This window comes from Aulonocara sp. 'chitande type north' Nkhata Bay, linkage group LG7, assembly GCF_057382095.1.
Source record: "Aulonocara sp. 'chitande type north' Nkhata Bay isolate Kocher_YH1m ecotype deep benthic linkage group LG7, A_spYH_male_GT1.1, whole genome shotgun sequence".
In the NCBI taxonomy this organism is placed as follows: domain Eukaryota; kingdom Metazoa; phylum Chordata; class Actinopteri; order Cichliformes; family Cichlidae; genus Aulonocara; species Aulonocara sp. 'chitande type north' Nkhata Bay.
Window position 1 is genome coordinate 62,727,570 of NC_141350.1, and position 21,045 is coordinate 62,748,614.

General features: G+C 39.3%; 1 protein-coding gene and 1 pseudogene across 7 annotated transcripts in view; one reads left to right on the forward strand and one right to left on the reverse strand.

Moving 5' to 3' along the window:
* Positions 1-682, forward strand: part of LOC147326562 (E3 SUMO-protein ligase ZBED1-like) — a 2,292-nt pseudogene extending 1,610 nt beyond the window's left edge. Inside the window, exon 2 of the transcript XR_015130488.1 lies at positions 1-682. This exon is cut by the window's left edge and continues 310 nt beyond it. The product of XR_015130488.1 is annotated as an E3 SUMO-protein ligase ZBED1-like (transcript).
* slc4a5b (solute carrier family 4 member 5b) overlaps positions 1-21,045 on the reverse strand; it is a 60,947-nt gene that overhangs the window by 4,658 nt on the left and 35,244 nt on the right. For 4 of the 6 annotated variants that reach the window (XM_086301855.1, XM_086301854.1, XM_086301853.1 and 1 more), the window contains 8 exons: positions 20,677-20,790; positions 17,061-17,222; positions 14,947-15,125; positions 14,517-14,589; positions 14,364-14,432; positions 12,704-12,877; positions 10,190-10,354; positions 4,544-4,596 (listed from right to left, as the gene is read on the reverse strand). In XM_086301855.1, the coding sequence (XP_086157981.1) occupies positions 4,544-4,596; positions 10,190-10,354; positions 12,704-12,877; positions 14,364-14,432; positions 14,517-14,589; positions 14,947-15,125; positions 17,061-17,222; positions 20,677-20,790 (989 nt within the window). Of the gene's footprint in view, positions 1-4,543; positions 4,597-4,902; positions 10,043-10,189; positions 10,355-12,703; positions 12,878-14,363; positions 14,433-14,516; positions 14,590-14,946; positions 15,126-17,060; positions 17,223-20,676; positions 20,791-21,045 lie in introns of those variants that run through there. The other 2 variants (XR_015130487.1, XM_086301852.1) reach the window with 2 other exon arrangements.

Consider the following 21,045-nt stretch of genomic DNA (forward strand, 5'->3'; position numbering starts at 1 on the left):
GCAGAAGAAGGTCCAGCCAAGAAGAGGCTGAGCCTGCTGCAGATGGACTCTGACTCTGAGTCAGAGGAGGAGGTACAGCAGGACAGAGCCATACAGCGCTACAGAGCAGAGCCCTGCACTGCCTTAGAGGACTGTCCCTTACAGTGGTGGGCAGCTCATGCAGGAGCCCACAGCCAGCTGGCCCGCCTTGCTCGCAGATACCTGGCCACTCCTGCCTCCACAGTGCCCTGTGAGAGGCTGTTCTCTGTAGCAGGGCACATTGTGAACAAGAAGAGGTCTGCTCTGCACTCAGAGAACGTGGACAAGTTGGTTTGTCTCAGCAACTGGCTGAAGGATGAGTAGACCAGAGGACCGTGTGTTTAGAGCTTGTTCTATGGTTGAATGTGATTTAAACAATACTTTTCACTGTTGTTCATATTTTTTTGCACTAATCTACCTTACCCAAAAGGATGATTGGAGATTTTTTCTATTTTGCCTGTTGAATTAGGCCTATGTTCTGTGAACTTGAAGATGTATATGGATAAAACAATGTGCTAGATTTAAACGGGTGGAAAACATTCAGTAAAAATCCCTCACAATTATTTGAAGCCCTGTTCTGCTTGTACTGCTTGTACTCACAATTAATAATAAATAAAACAAACAAGTGTGTTAAAAACCACTATCTGTCCCGATTTTTACATATATATACACATATACACATATATTTCGAGTTGCGATTAATAAATTTTTAGGCTGTGATTAATTCGCTTCCAGCACAACACCCAGCCTACGTCAGACCACGCTGAGTGAACGCAGGCCACTCAGCGTGGTCTTAGCATTAAATAACACTAACAAGTGTGTAAAAATCCGCTATCTGTCCGTATGTTTGCACGCATTTTGGTCATATTTCGAGTGCGATTAATCATGATTAATAAATTTTTAGGCTGTGATTAATCTGATTAAAGATTTTAATCATTTGACAGCCCTAGAACTTATTTTAAAGAGTGCAGTGGTGAAAACCATCAAGCACTATGATGAAACTGGCTCACATGCGGACTGCTCCAGGAAAGGAAATCTAAGAGTCCTCTTTGCTTTTGAGGATGAATTCATCCAAGTCACCAGCCCCAGGAAATGGTGGCTATTTTGAAGAATCTAAAATATTAAACATGTTTTGAGTTATTTTACATTTTTTTGTTTACTGCATAATTCCATATGTGTTCAGGGAACGCAAAATGGGTTAACAATTTAAAGCTGTTCTGCAGCAATGGAGGTTGATCAAACTTTGAAATTTGGTGTTCCACTTTTCTGGAATACTTACAACTCTCTCTGTCTGCATAAAAGCAGTGTTGAAACACACTGTGGTACCGTACCCTCATGAGCATCAGTAGAACAGTATTCTACTTCAGAAAGTAGTGTGTTGCTACAAAAATTGCGAGAAAAAGGCCATAAACAATGGAAGCGAGACAGACCATCACTTAAACACTAACAGTTAAAAATGTAGGTCTTTCCTACAGAGAAATTGCAAAGAAAGTTAAGGTGTCAGTGAGTACAGTTTCCTTCACCATCAAAAGGCACTCAGGAACTGGGGCAAACTCAAACAGGAAGAGGTCTTGCAGACCCGAAGACATAACTGAATCAGAGGACAGGTTTCTGAGAGTTAACGGCTTGCCTGATAGGCAGCTCACATGACAACAGCTTCAAAGCACAGCTTAGTATTGGTTGTATTAAGCAAGTCTGTTTCAACTGTGAAGAGAAGACTTTGAGCTGCAGATTTGACAGGATGAGTGTTAGGGTCCCTGGGTCGTTGACCCAGTGTTTTGTGTTTTTTGGTTCTTTAATTTTGTTATTTCATTATATTCTAGCTTTGCTTTACGGGTTTTAGGATTATTCTTAGTTAAGGTTCTCTGGGTGGGGTTTGGTTAGAGTTTTAGTGTTCTGGTTTTCTGTCTGTGTTCCTTAGTTGCTGTCTCCCCTGTCTGCTGTATTCCCACGTCCAGTCAGTGTCTGTGTCTGCCCTGGTCCCATGTCTCTGTTCCCTTTGTTATAGTGCCTGCCTGTGAGTCTGTGTTATGTTTCCTGTTTTACTTTGAAAGTCCATGTCTGATGTTAATGTGTCTGGTTTTGCTTCCCCTTGTCTCGTTAGGCCTGATTTGCCCCAGCTGTGTTTCCCTCCTGTTACCCATTCCCTGATTGCTCCCTCTGTGTATTTGAGCCCTGTGTTTCTTTGTGTCTGTGTCGTGATCTACCGTTTACCTAGCTGTGTGTTCTGTCAGTCCTCTGGTTTAAGTTTATTTTGATTTTTTCCAGTTATGTTATATTTTGAGTTTTACATTAAAGCTGTTTTGAGTTCACGACTGTCTCCGGAGTCTGCACCTTGGGTCCTATTCCTGTCTGCACACAGCCACACATAACAATGAGTTGCAGCAAGAAAGCCATTGCTAAGGCATGAATGATGATAATAATTTTATTTTTTAAAAAACAGGGAAAAAAAGCTTGTCTGTCTTTCTGTTCTTTCATTATAAAAGATGGATATAGCTATTGTGACATCCTCCATTGGTTTCTAAAGTCTAATAGTCTAAATGTCACTAACCCTCAAAACATCACTGCTGTTTTTTAGTTTAGTTTTTGTTGTTTATTTCTTACATTTGAATCCAAAGTTACAGTACAGCATGTTGCACATACTTTTTTCAAAAAAGATTTCAGTCGCAAAATTATATATATAAATACCAACTGTATAACTAATTTTCTGCTAACTTCTAATCAGCTGGATCTCGTAAATCCTCACAGATTCCTAAATGCTTCCTAAATGTTTATTGTGACAGCTGGGGGATCATGTTATTGGAGCTAAAATGGACCGTTTTTAACATATTTGAAATGGCTAATGACATCAGGCCAAGTGGACTGAGCTGTGTGGATGCATATTCAGTCAAAAGCTTCACTTCATCACAAAACTCTGAGAAAAGATTGCAGGACTGTTGTATCAGACTACTAGTTTGAGCTAAACGGAGTGTCATGTGCACATAAACAAGATGTATAACTGAACCTTTGAGTTGCATCTATTTAAAAATGTAATCGGTTTTGCATTAGTGAAGGTGAAGTGTGTGTTTTTTTTTAAGTTACATTTTTTTATCCCAGACTTCAACATGATTCAGATACACCTGTTAAGATCATACTTAAAGGAAAAAGATGTTAAGATGGAGGTCCATTCTCAAATTGGCTTCAAATGTTTGGGGTATTTACGGATTCAGATTAAAACATCCTAAATTGAATTTTTATAGCTATGGTTTGCCGGATTAAAGAAGAAATCTCACCACCAAGGATTATCAGTTTACTACATGGTATCTTGAAATAGTTTTTGTGGCCTTACAGGATCCTTGGAGTGATTTTGGAAAGAGACACAAACACAGTCTCTGGGGGTCACAATCCCCGATAAATGGCAGGATTGTACCAGAAGGTGTATCTGGCATAAAATCTGTGTAACATGATTGAAGCAGCGTGGGATAGTCTTGAGAATAGAACAAAAGGCAGAAAGGTCCAAAGAAGACCTTTGAATGTCCTTCAAGATGCCTTTAGAAGTTTTCTCTATGACACTTAACTAAATAACTGAAAGCTGCCTCGGTGGCTTTAATTTCCATTCATGTTTGCACATGTTTGAATAAAGCACTGCACCCCTTTCCCAGTTTTCTAACAAAATGTAAAGAAATGAGGGGTGGCTCGAGATTTTTCACATTACAGTAGATAGATTTTTTTGGGGGGGGGAATAAAGTCATAATGGTCATTTCTTCATCTTCTGGTCTTAATTAGTTTTGAAGAGTTTAAAATAATTTCAATGCACCATTGTACAACAAGTAACTTTAACTTATTTTGTTTTTGAAGACTGATTTCTTTTAAGTGTTATACAACTTTGGGAAAACTGGGCTAAAATTCAATGAAAATAGTAAAATAAAAAATAATAATAATTTTTGCAGTCACAAAGTTACGAACAGTATTTATAGCAGGAATCAGAACAAAGCTATAAAACAATTGTCACATAGTACCAATGGCTCCGATTTCACTCCTATTGGTATCAAAATGTCACAGTTGACAACACACGTTTTGCTTATAACTTCTTGCTGTTAACAAAATGACAAACTTACAGTAATGGAGATAGCTGTCAAATACCAAACATACAGATCTACATAGAAATAAAAATAATAATAATAACAATTCAAATAACAGTTTCATACACTGCACTATACAGTTTCTATGAAAGTGCACTGGATTACATCTCCATTATCTATATACTCCATTGTCTGTATACTCTATATCTTTCCAATACAGAGACATCACAAGCTTTCAAACATAAGCTCTACAAATAAAAATGTCTAAGTCTATGATCATCTAAATCATCACCCTACATACTAGGGATAGAAATACAATACAGAAGCTGATAATTCAATGAAATGTGTGTTTCTTATTTATAACTGTGTTTTGTGGTCTGGAAATAACAGTTTTGTCCCCAATGTTCCTGTCAGGTGAATATATCAGATCACTGTAGGGCACGTGCAATTTCAGCACACAGTACCTGTGGTCTAGCTCATTTTGATCAGATGTGACTGTTGAGTAAGGGTTCGTCTCCTGTAAGAAGCCACATGCACACATATGGACAGAGAACATATGCACAAAACAACACCAAACAAGCATACACAGGCATGTAAACACATAACATAAATACAAACACAGAAACACGAGAAATTATTAAGTACATTCACTGAAAACTGGCAGATACTGTGCATTACTTCAACAGTCAAAGTGAAATCTACAAAAGATCCAATGTCACAAACAAGATCGAATGCTGTTTGCACCTCATCTGTGTTAGTTAATAACACTGAATATTTACAACATAAATTATGCTGACACAATAGAAATGATTAGTGTACTCACAATCTGAGGATAGGCTTTGGGTGGGAGAGTTATTTTGGGAAAGGTCTGACTTTGAGTGGGGCTTTGTGGTCTCCATGTGAATCTTCACTGGAGGGTTTGCAGAGCTGTCAGGCTAAGTGACAAAAAGAGGAAGCAGTTGGCATGCAGGAGAAATTAGAATCTTAAAGGATAAGACTTGATGTTTTTATTAGAGACCTTAAAACCCAGGTACACCAGCATATAGCAGCAAGCAGCAACCATCACTCCTGTTAACAAGTCATCTACCTTAAAGTGTCTCAGACCTATCACCTTAATGTCTGCAGTCACTAAATGCTTCGAGAGGCTGATCCTGCAACAAATAAAGGCCTCCCTCCCACAAAACCTAGACTGTCATCAGTTTGCCTACAGCACAAACAGATCGACAGAGAACGCCATTGCCACAGCCCTCGACACACAGAAATCTGCCACCTAGAGCAACCAGGAAACTATGTCAGAATTCTGTTGATAGAATACAGTTCAGTGGTTACTACCGTTATTATTCTTGGAATCCTGGTTGACAACCTGATTAACATCAGTTTACCTCCCTCCACCTGTGCCTGAATGAGGGACTCTCCACCCAAGACTGTCATCAGGCTGGGACCTGGCTGCTCCAGTCTGCATGCCAAGTATCCTTGGGCAAGGTACTAACCCCAAGCTGCTCTCCGATACATCCATTAAGTAGCCAAAAGGATGGTTCCACAGTGTGCGAACTCAACTTTAAAACATGGAGGAGGAAGTGTGATGGTCTGGAGCTGTTTTACTGGATCTAGGGTTGTTGAGGGGCACCCTGAACCAAAACAGCTACCACAGCATTCTGCAGCGTAATGCAATACCCTCTGGTATACGCCTAGTTGGACAACAAGATAATGACCCAAAACACAAGTCTAAGCTATGCCAGAACTGAACAGAACCGCAAAAAAAGAAGAAGATTGTAAGTTCACAAACATGGAGTGAACAGCACAGACTCCATACGTAAACCCCATTGAGTTGGTTTGGGATGAACTGGACAGTAGAGTGAAAGCAAAGCAACCTTCATGTGCCACACATGAAGGTTGCAAAAGGAACTTGTGCAACAGATATGTGTAGAACTTTCTGAAGAATATTTGATTTCTATTGTAGGAAGAATGCCACAGATGTGTTCAGCTGTTATATCTGGCAAAGGTGGCTACTACTACTGAGTCCAAAGTTTAGAATACATTTTGGTCTGATAATTTATTCCATCATTTCTTTTTTAAATCGCAATTGCTTATTTGTATTAAGCTTTCATTTCTGAGTGCAGTGAGATATTAAAGTACATAATATTCTGTAAAAAACAGGAAAAATTGGATGTTATATCCTTCAAGATTAGGTACTCTAGCAGCTTAGGAGCAGCCTAGGAGCTTGAGGGTCCTGTGCAGTATCTTTGATGTCCCTGGGACTGCGATCTTCTGGAAAGGATGTTGTTCCTGGGATCTGATGGAGCGACTCACCTAGCCTGAGGGTCACTCCCCCGAGTGCTCCGATTACCACTGGGACCACTGTTACTTTCACCCTCCACATCTTCTTGAGCTCTTCTCTGAGCCCTTGGTACCTCTCCAGCCTCATGTTCCTTCTCCCTGCTGTTGCTGTCATTTGGTATCACTAAGTCTATCACTATGGCCATCTTCCTCTGCTGTCCACCACTGCTATGTCCGGTTGGTTAGCCATCACCATTTTGTCCGTCTGTATTTGGAAGTCCCACAGTATCTTAACTTGGTCATTCTCGACCACCCTAATGACCTCCCATGTCTACCTTCCAGGCCATACTCAGCTCAAATGTTTCTGTATATTATGCCAGCCACTTGGTCCTGGCCTTCCATGTATGCCCTGCCTACAAACATCTTGCGCCCTGCTGTTATGTCTCAGGGGCATCTTTACAGAACCTGCACCTAAGGTCTTGCCTTGTGTGATATACCCCAGACTCTATGGAGCTTGTACTTAGAGCTTGTGCTATCATGATCGGTGTGTCTATGCTGTCTTTTGTCCAGCTTTGTCCAACCACTGGTAGGTTTTCTGGATGTCAGCCAGTTCCTCTATCTGCCGGTGGTACACACTGCGAAGGGGCCTCTCCTTCCATGATGGTTTCCTCTCTTGCTCCTCTTTCTTGGGTTTCTGCTGTCTGAGGCGGCAGACTGAGAACATGGTTAGTCAAGGCCATCTTCCTGAAATACTTGTGAATGTTCATTGTCTCATCCTGGACTGTGGTTCTGATACTCACTAGTCCCTGGCCTCCTTGCTTCCACTTAGTGTACAATCTCAGTATGCTGGACTTGAAACCCTCAATGCATGGTCAGGACCTTCCTGGTCTTGATGTCAGTGGCTTCCATCTCCTCCTTCCCAGCAGGGTACCTGATCAGGTCGTAGGTGTTGATAGCCCAGATCTTATTCTTACCATTCAGCTGACTCCTCAGATCTTGCCTGACCATCTGCAGGTACTTAGTGGTTGCAGCTTTCCTAGCAGCCTCTTCGTGGTTCCAATTTGCCTGTGGGAGACCCAGGTAGTTGTAGCTGTCCTCGATGTCTGCAATGTTGCCTTCTGGTAGTACAGTCGCCTCAGTTCTGACTACCTTCCCTCTCTTCTTTACCATCTGATTTCACTTCTCCAGTCTGACTGACTTTCTGACCTCTTTGCATCCTGGTGGTGTGGATCAGTGAATCGAAGTCACATTCACTCTGGGCATATAGCGTTTTGTCTTCCATGTAGATCACTGCTCCATTCCGTAGTTGGTACCTGTAGCCAGTCTTGTCAGTGATCTCACTGAGGGGGTTCCGGCCTATGCAGAACAGCAGTGGGGACAGAGTATGTCCTTGGTAGATCCCGCACTTGATGGTAACTTGTGCTATGGGATTGAAGTTTCCAAGGCCTGAGGTATGGCGAGCTTGCTGTACTTCTTAGGCACCTTTCTGCTACTCTGATAGTTAGCTAACTTCCCTCCATGGCCTTTGGTCTCCTTCTACTGCTCTTTGTGGCTGTTTATCTTGCAGCCAAGCACCTCACTGATCACTGCTGCTGTGGAGCAGATCAGCTGGTTAGTCTCAATATGGTCGTAGGAGGTATTGCCGAGCTTGAAGGATAGACTGCCCGCAGGGACAAGGGGGGGGGGTTCTTTTGCACGCACGCACAATCCACATAATGTGGAGTAGTAGCCGGGGATAAAAGGATTTGACACCCAGCCTTATGTGTTAAAACGGTGTTGAAAATGGCCAAACTCCTAAAACAGAACTTTTCCTTATCTGCTAGTAAATAGATCAGTTTTATTGTTAATCAAAGCTAAATCAAAGCAATAAGTCTGATCAGTATCTTAGTAGAGAGATGTCTAATTATTGAACTGAATCTGGTGTCTAGATTTTGTGTGTGTAGACATGATCCATCATCAACTTTTTTATTCAAGTTTGAGTTTGAGAAGATAACCACTATGTCATCAACCCATCATTATATTTTTCATCAAGAACATAGTTTTAAATGTTGTGAGGGGTAAACACAGAATTATGATTCGTATGTGAATTTGCTGATAGTTAATTATGCACAATAATGATCAGAACACAATCAGTAAATATAAAAACAATTGAGTTTGCCTAAAGATGATTAATAGGAATAGAAAGTTAAAAAAAAAAAAAAAAGGAAAATAATGAGTTTAGAGACAGGCGCAACTTGGGGCTTAGCTGAAAGCCTGTATAGAAATGGCCTTGAGAAATATGAGAGTGAGTCCGTGTGTGAGTAAATGAGAGCACACACAAGACACAACACTCTTAATGCCTGACTTATAAAGTGTTCTATTTAGTGAGAAAGGGGATTGTATTTATTCTATAGAGTAAACTGTGACTGACAAACACAGAGTTTTAAAGAGAAACATATTTGAATTAAAAGGGACTATGCTAAAGTGAATGTGCTAATGAAATCTTAACTGAAGCCTATTCACATGTGACTGAATGTTCAAATGTAATGAAATTTTCCATGTTAAAAGAGAGAAATAGAAAGAGGGAATAAGGTGGGGTTGAAGATCAGTGAATCTCATGTAAACATGCACTTAGTTGACTAGATATTAAGAGAGAGAGAGTGGGAGAGAGAGAGAGGTGGGGAGTGGGCACTTAATTGGGATGCCTGGAGGCAATCTGGGTCAGTCTCCAGCACTCTGCAAGATGAGTAGTTCGAAAGGTTGGATTCCATAAGTTAATTGTTGGAGATTCCAGCAGAGGCGCCAAGGTGTTAGGTGTTGGAAAACCAGGACACACTGATGAGAAATATATATGTATATGTATATATATGCATATATATATGGTGAACTTACAGAGGCACAGTGTTCCAACATTCAGAAGAAGGAACGGCTCTCATCGCTAGAGATTACATTTTTTAAATTCATGTTTTCATGTTGTAAATTCTTTTTGAATCTGCATGCTCCATCTGCCTGTTACTTTGCTGCTGAACACCTGAATTTCCCTAATGAGCGACAATAAAGGATATTTCTATTCTATTTGTATTCTAACTCGGCCATAATTGGATCTCAACTCCAGCCCACATCAGCTGATGGTTGAGCATATACCCTTCCACAGATTTTCAAATCTCAGATGGGGCCATTTCAGTTCCTTCAGCCGCAACAAGCTGCTTTGCAACCCACATCCACTCCTGCTCCTCCACTTCCTTTCATGTCTATTTTCATGGATGATCACTTTGGTCTGTGCTGGGTTTCTGACTGAACTGAAGAGTGTAGTTTATTAACTGTGTTGCACAATTCAGGAAAACATCTCCCCCACGCGTGAATAGCAGAGGCTTATGAGACAAGAATGTCAGTGTTTCAGTGAACTGGGCAAAGTTAATACTGCTGATAGTGACCAAGCTATAATTACTAATAAAAATTTGATCAATAACACCAAGCTTATCCTTTAAAGCCATCAGTGGGCATCACTTGTGCTTCTACACAGCTGTCAAGCAACCCTTTTAGTATGGACAAAGACTTGGATGAAGCATAAATACAAAGGGTACACATAAGCACACACGCTGTTTCTAAAGGTTGGAACAAAGTGGGAGAGGTGAAAGATGTACTGAAAAGATGATGGACAGACAGGAAGACTGTAGTAAGAGGGAATGAAGTGCCTTTCAGCAACACTGTGGGAGAGGAGAAACATACAGTATTAGTTAGAGAAAATAAACCCAGGATCGACACAACCACAGCAATGGAGTGACACACACTTAAATACACAGTTAATACTAAGAAAGACAGATCCACACTTGACAAATAGTGCATTTCCTCACCTCCTCATCACTCTCAGGCTCTGGTGCTTTCTTGTCTTTCTTCTTCTTCTTCTCATCTTCCTTCTTCTTCTTGTCTTTGTCTGGCAGGATATCATCCAGCCAGGCCAAATCATGTTGCGAGAACATCAAATCCAGCAGCTTCCGTACAACCATGAGGCCGAGAATCTACAAAACCAGGTAGATTAACATTATCTTGTCATTGTTGTAAATCGCCGCTATATAAATAATACATAATTGAAGAGAGTTGTACTACTACTAATACAATTATTATTACCATATCAGTGAATGAGGCCCAGTGGCTCAGTAGCAGACTTTCTGAAATAGAGGGGCCTGGGTTCGAGTCTGCTCTAGAACATTTCTTAATAAAGCAAGTTAACAAGTAAAAATGATACGCCTTGGAGAGATCCTTTTAAAGTTGGTTTTGATGTGACAAAAACCAACTTCTACAAGCAACATTACATTTTTCATTGTTTTGTACAATGTTTAATGGATTTATTTTCAGTGCTTAGTTGTATTTGGGAATCATTTGGAGAATATTTTACAAAACAGTGTTTTATCTTCAGGCTTTCATATGACAAAAGAAAGAAGAAAAAAAGGACGACTGATTAATTTTTTCCAGGGTCAATACAATTTGGCAATTTACTTGAGTAGAAAATATTAGATTGATAATGGACGAAATTGTTGGGTCTGTGTTTCCACAAGCCCCGCTAATTCTAGAGACTTATTCATCATGAAGAAAACAAGACAGTCGATCAATCGATTATTTGCGCAAGGGAGGCCTCGTCTGTGTCCACCATGAAAATGACCCCCAGATCTGACCTCCTCCTGCTACCTTTTATTGAGGGACAGTTCACACAAAACACGTCAGAACAAAGCCACGCCCCCTTGGTCCTAACTTCTGTAAGAATGTGTGTGTGTGTGTGTGTGTGTGTGTGTGTGTGTGTGTGTGTGTGTGTGTCAGACCTCCTGATGACCAAAGGGTCGTAAACCCAGGAAGCTTACATCAAAAGAAACAGATCTTTCAGATAGGATGTATCTACAATAAAACCTCCCCCAGCACAGAGTGGTTGGAGAGGTGGTCAGGATCAAAGGAATGGCTTTGATCCTACTGCTTAAACTACGACTTTACAAATTTAAGAAACACAATGGCAACATTCAACAATTAGACTTAACAGAAATTCTGACTGTGTGCAGCTTTTCAAGAGTGATGTTGGAATATAAGTATTATTTCAAAATGGATGAGCTGGAGGTTTTTCAAAATTTTTGGGACTATAAAGGTAGTCTGTTTACATTAAATAATTCTGAACTTTTATTTAGGAATGTGTCGATTTGAGCTGAATGTTTATATGGATCACTATTAAGTGAATAAATGTGTTTTAAAATCAAATCAATATCTCTGTCAGGTTTCCTGTCTACTCTTTGCCATATCAGAGTAGACAGAAAATCTGAAAAAAGAAATGAAAAGAAAAAACTACAAAGCTTTAGAGTAGAAAATAAGGCAGTTTTTCTAGCTGTCCTCTTCAAAATTTAACAAAAAGTTTCATCACTAGAAGCAGCATTTTAATGTTTTTGAATGTGTGATACTGTTTGAACAAGCACATAACAAATATGCTTGTCACATTTCCAGGGGTGAGGGGAGGAAGCCAGTACAAAAAGAAACACTATGGCAACCAGTCTAGCTAAAGATGGAGAGTGGTGAATAAAACACGTAGTGAGTGAAAAAAGGTGACTAATGAGTGTTCATAAAGCTTTATTTGTACTTATGTGACAAAAGCATGAACTTTTCTCACTTCTGCATAGATACTTTATAGGAAAATGTCAAAGCTTTTGCTTCTTTGTAACCTGTTGATAACTTTAGTTATTTTGGAGGGTAAAACATGGAAATTTACAAAAGGTTCCAAACAGGACCAATAAAATAAGTCAATAGGACATTCTTAAAGGTCATTGAATATTATTTAAATCAAGCTAAAGTTATTAGCTGCATCATAACCGGAATGTAACCTTTTTTCAGTACAACTGTAATTCCTGCTTTCTGCTTTTTGAGTAAATGATGATAGAAAAGCATCTGTTTTGACATATTTTTTCGTTCACGTCAGACGACGTGCCAGACAGTTTAATCCGTGTAGTTTTACATTTAGCCGGAATAATTTTTAGTTTAATAGCTATACAATGACCCTTCTTGGTAGTTTAGTTTGATAAATTGTTCCTGTAGCTCAGTAAGTATAGCAGATCATCTACTGATCGGAAGGCTGATGGTTCCATCCGTGGCTGTTCCAGTCTGAATCCCACATATCCTCGGACAAGATACAAACCCCAAGTTGCTCTTTGACGATTCCATCAGAGTATGAATGTGCGTGATTAGTAGATGGAAAGCATGTAAGCATAGAAGAAGTGCTTGTGTGAATGGGTGAATGAGGAGTTGTATACAGTGCTTTGAGTGTTCTGGGAGCATAGAATGATGCTATGTAAGAATCAGTTCATTTACCTAAACAGAAGAACACAGAACACCCTCACCATTACTGGGAAGATGATGGCCAGAAATGTAGACTTAAGGATCCAGAGAACAGTCAGACACACAATCTGGACTAGGGTGAAAAGGTGGACGCGTCTCATAGGGACATGACGCAGGAAGGAGAAGTCTGGCTGGTGTTTGGGCGGCATTAGATACAGCTTGATGCGCTCCCAGAACTGGAACAAAGAAATCGAGAAAATATTTTAAGGTATTCTTTTATTTAGTGTTTTAGAGATGAAGCAGAACATTGTGTCATCCAGGAAATTATCAGAAATGAAAAATTCCAATTATTCCATATATTCCATTCCTATATCTTCTAATGTTGCTGCCTAAGTTAAACTTGTATAATGTAAACAGAATTGGTCCTAGCAAGGAACCCTGTGGAACTCCACAATTAACCTCAGTGTGTAAAGAGGACTCTCCATTTACATGAACACATTGGAATCTATTACATTTCAATTTGCAGATTCTAATTTGATATGATTCAAACCGCTATCTTTAATGCCTACAACATGCTCTAATTGCTTTAATAAAATATTAAGGTCAACTGCATCGAACACTGTGCTGAGGTGTGGCAGGACAAGTAGAGATGATTCCACCATCAAAGGCCATCAGATCACTTCTAACCTTCACTAACACTGTTAATTTAATTTGATGAACTCCTAAACTTGACTGAAACTCTTTAAATAAACCATTACTCTGCAGTTGAAGATTTTTTCAGAGATTTGAGATTGACCTTTAATTAGCTTAGACATCTGTGTCAAGTGATAATGGCTTTTCAAGTAACGGTTTAATTACTGCCGTCTTTGAAGGCCTGTCGCACATAGCTGATTAATAGAGAACAGAGAACTAATAGAGTAAATTTAAATGTTATTAGGAAGTGATAAGAGAAATGAGGAATTTCAGAGAATACTGTTAAATATTCTATTTCTATGCCATATGTTCCACAGGGTTCAGTGCAAGGACTGCATATCATGTGCACATTATATATGCTTCCCCTAGGCAGTATCATTAGAAGGCATAACATACAATTTCACTGCTACACAGATGATACCATAGCATTGTCTATACATAAAGCCAGATGAAACACACCAAATGGTTAACCTGCAGAAATATCTTAAAAATATAAAGACTCATTGATGATGATCTAATTTTTTACTTCAAAATTCAGATAAAACTGAGGTAATTTTACTCAGCCCTAAAAATCTTAGAAACATACTGTATAACCAGATACTTAGTCTTGATGGATCCAATCCTATCCATTCTTTCTGTTTTCTCTCTAATATTGTAGGGTCTTTACCTTATAATATAAAGAACCTTGAAGCAACTCTTGTTGTGATTTGGTGCTATATAAATAAAACTGAATTGAGTTTAAGTGCTTTAATTGATCTGTCAATTATATTATATTATATGTTATTATAAACTCATTCATTTCCTTAAGCTTGTACAATCTGGCCCTCTGAGAAAAAACACATGGTGTTTGAAAATGAATATGTTTACACTGAAAAAGACTGGATTTTTGTTATTCCTGTTTTCTGCTTGTGTCTGATTTTTCATCTATGCACCATTTTCTTTTCATATATATTGGCATATAGATTATAGTTTCCATGAAGAAAAATATGGAGAAAAAAAAAAATATATATGTATTTTTTTGTAGTATACCTGGATGCCACTCAGTGAAGCCACTCCCATGTAGAGGAAGACTCCATAAAGGACAGGCATGGGGATGTACTGAATTGAACAGAACATACATTTTAAAATAAAACCAATATAAACTTTCTACTGACACCACATCAGTCTCATCTACGAACTTACCTGAAGTATAGGGGCAAGAAAGACTGAGAGTCCTGTTAGGACAAACACCAAAATGCCTGTCAACCTCTGCTCTCTGGAAGTGAAGAATCAAAAGCATAGCATAAAACTTTATTCTAGGTCCACACAAAAAGATGATTTAGGCAATCAGAAAACAAACAGACCTTAATCTGAAATAAGGACTCTCTTTTCTATGCAGTCTATCTTTAAGATCTCAAAAGTGAAGTAAGCATTTTCACTTTTCACCATCTTAAGCCTTCCTTACGCCAGCAGGGGACACTCCTCTGGTTCCAAAAATACATTTTATAGAATTTATTCCCCCCACTTTGTCCCCCAATTGATATATTACCAGCCTATGAGCATGCAACGGTTCAGAACACCAAGCTGATGATGGTATGATGGTTAGCTTTTTTTTTCTGGGGGGGGGTCCCACCTGACTCCAAGGAACTGTGGTTGCTCTCCAGGGGCACTAGATTCACTCTCCATCTTCAGTGAGTCGATATGAGCAATGGAGATGACAGTGGCTGCTACATACCATGGCATGCCCATGAAAGAACACACAGCCATCAGCACACCTACCCAGAACAGGTCCAAGTGGTAGCCACAGCTTTTCTGAAATTGGGTGCAATAACGGGAAATTACCCAGAAGATCCACTCCCCATGTAATCCTGAACTGTGTAAACAGTTCAAAAATTACCAAAAACACAAAAAATACATTTGCTTTAAATTTGAGTATCACAAAGCATCATGGCACTTTCATTGCTTTAGTATAGTAATGTATTGAAGCAGTAGTGCAGTACTGTTACAATTCAAGCTACAATTGTTCAAGTTGTAAACATGGTATTTTTTCTTCTCATTACCTTTCCCAGATAATATCTATAACTACAGGGAGTGCAGAATTATTAGGCAAATGAGTATTTTGTCCACATCATCCTCTTCATGCATGTTGTCTTACTCCAAGCTGTATAGGCTCGAAAGCCTACTATCAATTAAGCATATTAGGTGATGTGCATCGCTGTAATGAGAAGGGGTGTGGTCTAATGACATCTACACCCTATATCAAGTGTGCATAATTATTAGGCAACGTCCTTTCCTTTGGCAAAATGGGTCAAAAGAAGGACTTGACAGGCTCAGAAAAGTCAAAAATAGTGAGATATCTTGCAGAGGGATGCAGCAGTCTCAAAATTGCAAAGCTTCTGAAGCGTGATCATCGAACAATCGAGCGTTTCATTCAAAATAGTCAACAGGGTCGCAAGAAGCGTGTGGAAAAACCAAGGCGCAAAATAACTGCCCATGAACTGAGAAAAGTCAAGCGTGCAGCTGCCAAGATGCCACTTGCCACCAGTTTGGCCATATTTCAGAGCTGCAACATCACTGGAGTGCCCAAAAGCACAAGGTGTGCAATACTCAGAGACATGGCCAAGGTAAGAAAGGCTGAAAGACGACCACCACTGAACAAGACACACAAGCTGAAACGTCAAGACTGGGCCAAGAAATATCTCAAGACTGGTTTTTCTAAGGTTTTATGGACTGATGAAATGAGAGTGAGTCTTGATGGGCCAGATGGATGGGCCCGTGGCTGGATTGGTAAAGGGCAGAGAGCTCCAGTCCGACTCAGACACCAGCAAGGTGGAGGTGGAGTACTGGTTTGGGCTGGTATCATCAAAGATGAGCTTGTGGGGCCTTTTCGGCCTTTTCGGGTTGAGGATGGAGTCAAGCTCAACTCCCAGTCCTACTGCCAGTTTCTGCAAGACACCTTCTTCAAGCAGTGGTACAGGAAGAAGTCTGCATCCTTCAAGAAAAACATGATTTTCATGCAGGACAATGCTCCATCACACGCGTCCAAGTACTCCACAGCGTGGCTGGCAAGAAAGGGTATAAAAGAAGAAAAACTAATGACATGGCCACCTTGTTCACCTGATCTGAACCCCATTGAGAACCTGTGGTCCATCATCAAATGTGAGATTTACAAGGAGGGAAAACAGTACACCTCTCTGAACAGTGTCTGGGAGGCTGTGGTTGCTGCTGCACGCAATGTTGATGGTGAACAGATCAAAACACTGACAGAATCCATGGATGGCAGGCTTTTGAGTGTCCTTGCAAAGAAAGGTGGCTATATTGGTCGCTGATTTGTTTTTGTTTTGTTTTTGAATGTCAGAAACGTATATTTGTGAATGTGGAGATGTTATATTGGTTTCACTGGTGAAAATAAATAATTGAAATGGGTATATATTTGTTTTTTGTTAAGTTGCCTAATAATTATGCACAGTAATAGTCACCTGCACACACAGATATCCCCCTAAAATAGCTAAAACTAAAAACAAACTAAAAACTACTTCCAAAAACATTCAGCTTTGATATTAATGAGTTTTTTGGGTTCATTGAGAACATGGTTGTTGTTCAATAATAAAATTATTCCTCAAAAATACAACTTGCCTAATAATTCTGCACTCCCTGTATAACTGTTAACATTTAGGCAGAATACTTTTTAATATACTCTATATATTTATCTGTTCTGTGACCATTTCATCTTCGGTGTTTGCAGACCTTTAATTTGTTTTCCTTGCGGTTGACAATGACAGCACTAATCTGCTGGTCCATGAAGATGAGGATGGTGACCAGAAGAGCAGGAACGAAACTGGCCACACACCACCACCAGGGGTTCTTACCAAAGGGCATCACCAGCCAGCCGCGGTCACTACGTGTAGGCTGTATAACAACAAAGAAGAAATATTGGTAACACTTTATAATAAGTGCACACTATTAAGCATTAGGTAATCATCTGTTAAATATTTTATATTTCAAACCTATATAAATACAGTGAAACTACCATACTAGCAGAAAATAGTGAAAGAGGAAATCAGAGAATTGTGTTAGGTTGCAATGGCAAAATAAAAATTGTGCAGATCATTTATTAAGTAAAAGTCATGCATATGCTAGAAAACGCTCGTCTCAGCCACTGTGATTATGTCCATTTCTTTCTACACTACCATTTTAAACCCATTAATCTGCCATTTGGCCATTTTACTTTTTCAGGGGTAGAACAGTGAGGATTCACCTTTTATCAGATGTTGACCTGATGATAGCAATTAAGATGCCATTTACTGAATGAATGATATTTGTCTAGTATGCCATATTACTTTTGCATTAAAGAACAGAGATTTTTAAATAATCAGTTTTTAATAATAAAGAGATATGTTTTCTGGACACAAAAAGGGGAACATGGGAAAAAAAAAAGCAACAAAATTGGCTATCGGCCAAATTGTTATTTTAGACACTAAAAAAGAATTGCACATTTTATCTCTGAATGTTTTATAAACATGTACATGTTGAGCTGCACAACGATAGCATATTTATATAGCTTGGATAATTTCTATGGGTTTGTAAAATTCCATTCTAAGTGGGCGAGTGCCTTACCTTAATTCATAGGTGTATAGGTGTCAAACTCTGGCCCGCGGGCCAAATTTGGCCCGCAGCCTAATTACATTTGGCCCGCGAAGCCATACCAAATTACTATTGGAGCTGGCCTACTGGTATTATACAGCTAATATTTATATTGTTTAGTATTAAGCTTTGCTTGTTCTATATTCAGTTTTTCAGCAAAATGTGTTTGAGTCCATAAGAAAAGATTCATTCTTATATCTGGAGGAATATTTCAATAAATATTAACGTTAGCCCGCGACTTTGTTCCAGTTTTGAATTTTGGCCCACTGTGTATTTGAGTTTGACACCCCTGCCTTAATTGAACTGGACTATTTAAGTCTTTTCTTTTTGATATTAAATTATTTTAAAAAGTAACTACAGTTGCCATACACACTCATTGGTTGTTTAGGTATACCTGTTAAAATGCACACATATCTAGCACAAATATCTAATCAAATTTTCTTCCAGAAAATAACAAATGATTTGAGTGTAGAACAAGCTCTATGGTATAAGCATTTGAAAATGCAATTTGTGTGAAAATGTGACAGATACAAGCACAAATTACTTCTGACTATGCCATAACTCAGTTGAGTTAAGATTATAGACTTAGTCAAAAAGACCTGCTGATGTTCAAAGTGAGATTGGAAAATGTTCCCTGGTATGATGAGTGATTATTCTCCTTTGATCAGAATTTGGCCCAAACAACATGAAAGCATGATTCACTCTTGCCTTGCATCAGTGGTTCAGGTTGCTGCTGGTGATCGCTTCCTGGCACATTTTGGGCACTACCTGACAGCCTACCTGAGTATTATTGCTGACCTTGTCCATCCCTTTAGGACCACAGTGTACTGTATCCTAGTAGCATGAGCTGGTAGCACCTGCTACCAGCATGATAACTCTCCATGTCATAAAACCCAGCTCATGTCAAACTAGTTTCTTTGTGACAGTGTGTTCACTGGACTCAAATGGCCTCCAGCATCGCATGTCAATCCAATAGAGCACCTTTCAGATGTGCTGAAATGGGATGGGATATTCCAATGTGTAGTCTATAAATCTTCAACAACTGTGTGATGCCATCATGTTAATATGGATTAAAATCTCTGAATGCTTCTAACACCTTGTCTAAAAAGAAGGCTACTGGCCATTTTTAATTTTCTTAAGATGTTTCAGTTTTCATCCAAATGCCTTCTTTAGTTCTAAAACCAAAATATGTAAAGTCCCAGGTATTTAAACCCTTTTAGGGGTTGTTCCCTTTAAAGGTGGCTGTTGACCCATTATTGATCTTTCCTCCTGGGAAAGAGAATATTATGGTTTAAAAGAAAACATATCCATGTGTTAGAATGGCCCAGTCAAAGTCCAGATCTAAGTCCAATCGAGAATCTGTGGCAAGATCTGAAAACTGCTGTTCACAAACGCTGTCCATCTAATCTGACTGAGCTGGAGCTGTTTTGCAAAGAAGAATGGGCAAAGATTTCAGTCTCTAGATGTGCAAAGCTGGTAGAGACAGACCCTAAAAGACTGGCAGCTGTAATTGCAGCAAAAGGTGGTTCTACAAAGTATTGACTCCGGGGGCCGAATAATTATGCACTCCCCACTTTTCAGTTATTTATTTGTAAAAAATATTTGGAATCATGTATGATTTTCCTTCCACTTCTCACGTGTGCACCACTTTGTGTTGGTCTTTCACGTGGATTTCCAATAAAATTGATTCATGTTTGTTGCTGTAATGTGACAAAATGTGGAAAAGTTCAAGGGGGCCGAATACTTTTGCAAGCCACTGTAGCACTTTTCTACTCTCCTGGAGTACTCAAAGGGTTCTATACAATATGCCACATTCACCCAATCACACCCATTCTCACAAGCACTTTCTCTAAACTGAGTGCTTTCTAACTACATTCACACACATTCACACTCTGATGGATGCATAACTTGCATACTTGACATGCAGACTGGAGGAGCCAGGGATCAAACTACCAGCCTTCCGATTAGTAGGTTACCCGCTCTACCTGATGCCATCCAGTAGCTAGGTGCTACTGCCGCTTAGGTGCTTGTAAATTCTGTAGGTGGCTGATTTCATACTGATAATAATAGGTCTAACTGGGACTCCTTTGTAGATCTTTTGAGGGCACATATACAGGGTATAGCATCCCCCGGGGTAAAGGTGGTGGTTGTAGGTTGGTCTACATGGCTAATGTCCACATTTTGGACTAAAAAAAAGGATGGTTTGAAACAGGAATAAAAGAAGCAATCTATATCCACTTCAAATGACCATCATTCATCACTTATTGGCTTACGACACAAAATGTCAGACATCTTCAATTCAATTTTATTTATATAATCACCTCAAGACGCTTTATATTGCAAGGACTCTACAACAATACAGAAAAAATCCCACAATTAAATGATCTCGTTTGAGCAACGACTTAGTAAGAGTGGGAAGGAAAAACTCCCTTTTTTCTTTTCCAATACAACATTATGACTTCATAATGACACAAAGAGATGAATATACTGCAAAAGATTTCCATATTGTTCTGACATCAGCAAAAATGATCTACGAAAGCAATGTCATAATTGGGGATTTCCACATTACCAATGCTGACATCAATATAAGTTTTAGTATAGCTCTTGCTGCTTGGGGAGAGTTGGGCTCATTGAGTGCTCTTGTTAGAAGTATAATTATTCTTTGAAGTGACAGAATATATATATATATTTTTTAAAAATTTTGTGAAAAATCAAATACCTTGAACTCTGTTGGCACGATAAGTTTGGGTGTGTCTAACCCCATCAGCATATCGAGACCCACAAAGGACATGATTGACATGAAGATGGCAAAGTCACTGATTAGCTTCCTCAGCTATAGGTCAGCCCATATACAATTACACAGGACAAAAGAAGGGCAAAGACAAATGTGCACAGTAAAAGTGATGACGGGAGACATACGTTTAAGTATAAGAAAGTGGTAGATACATGAGGAAAGCAAGACAGTGAAAAGAGAAAAGAGATTATTTACTCAGTTAAAGTGTAAAATTGATCAATCCACACACTCCAAATCCTGTTTAGATGCGTAAACAACTACATTGCTGAGGAAAGAATTGAGTGGCCAGCAGTG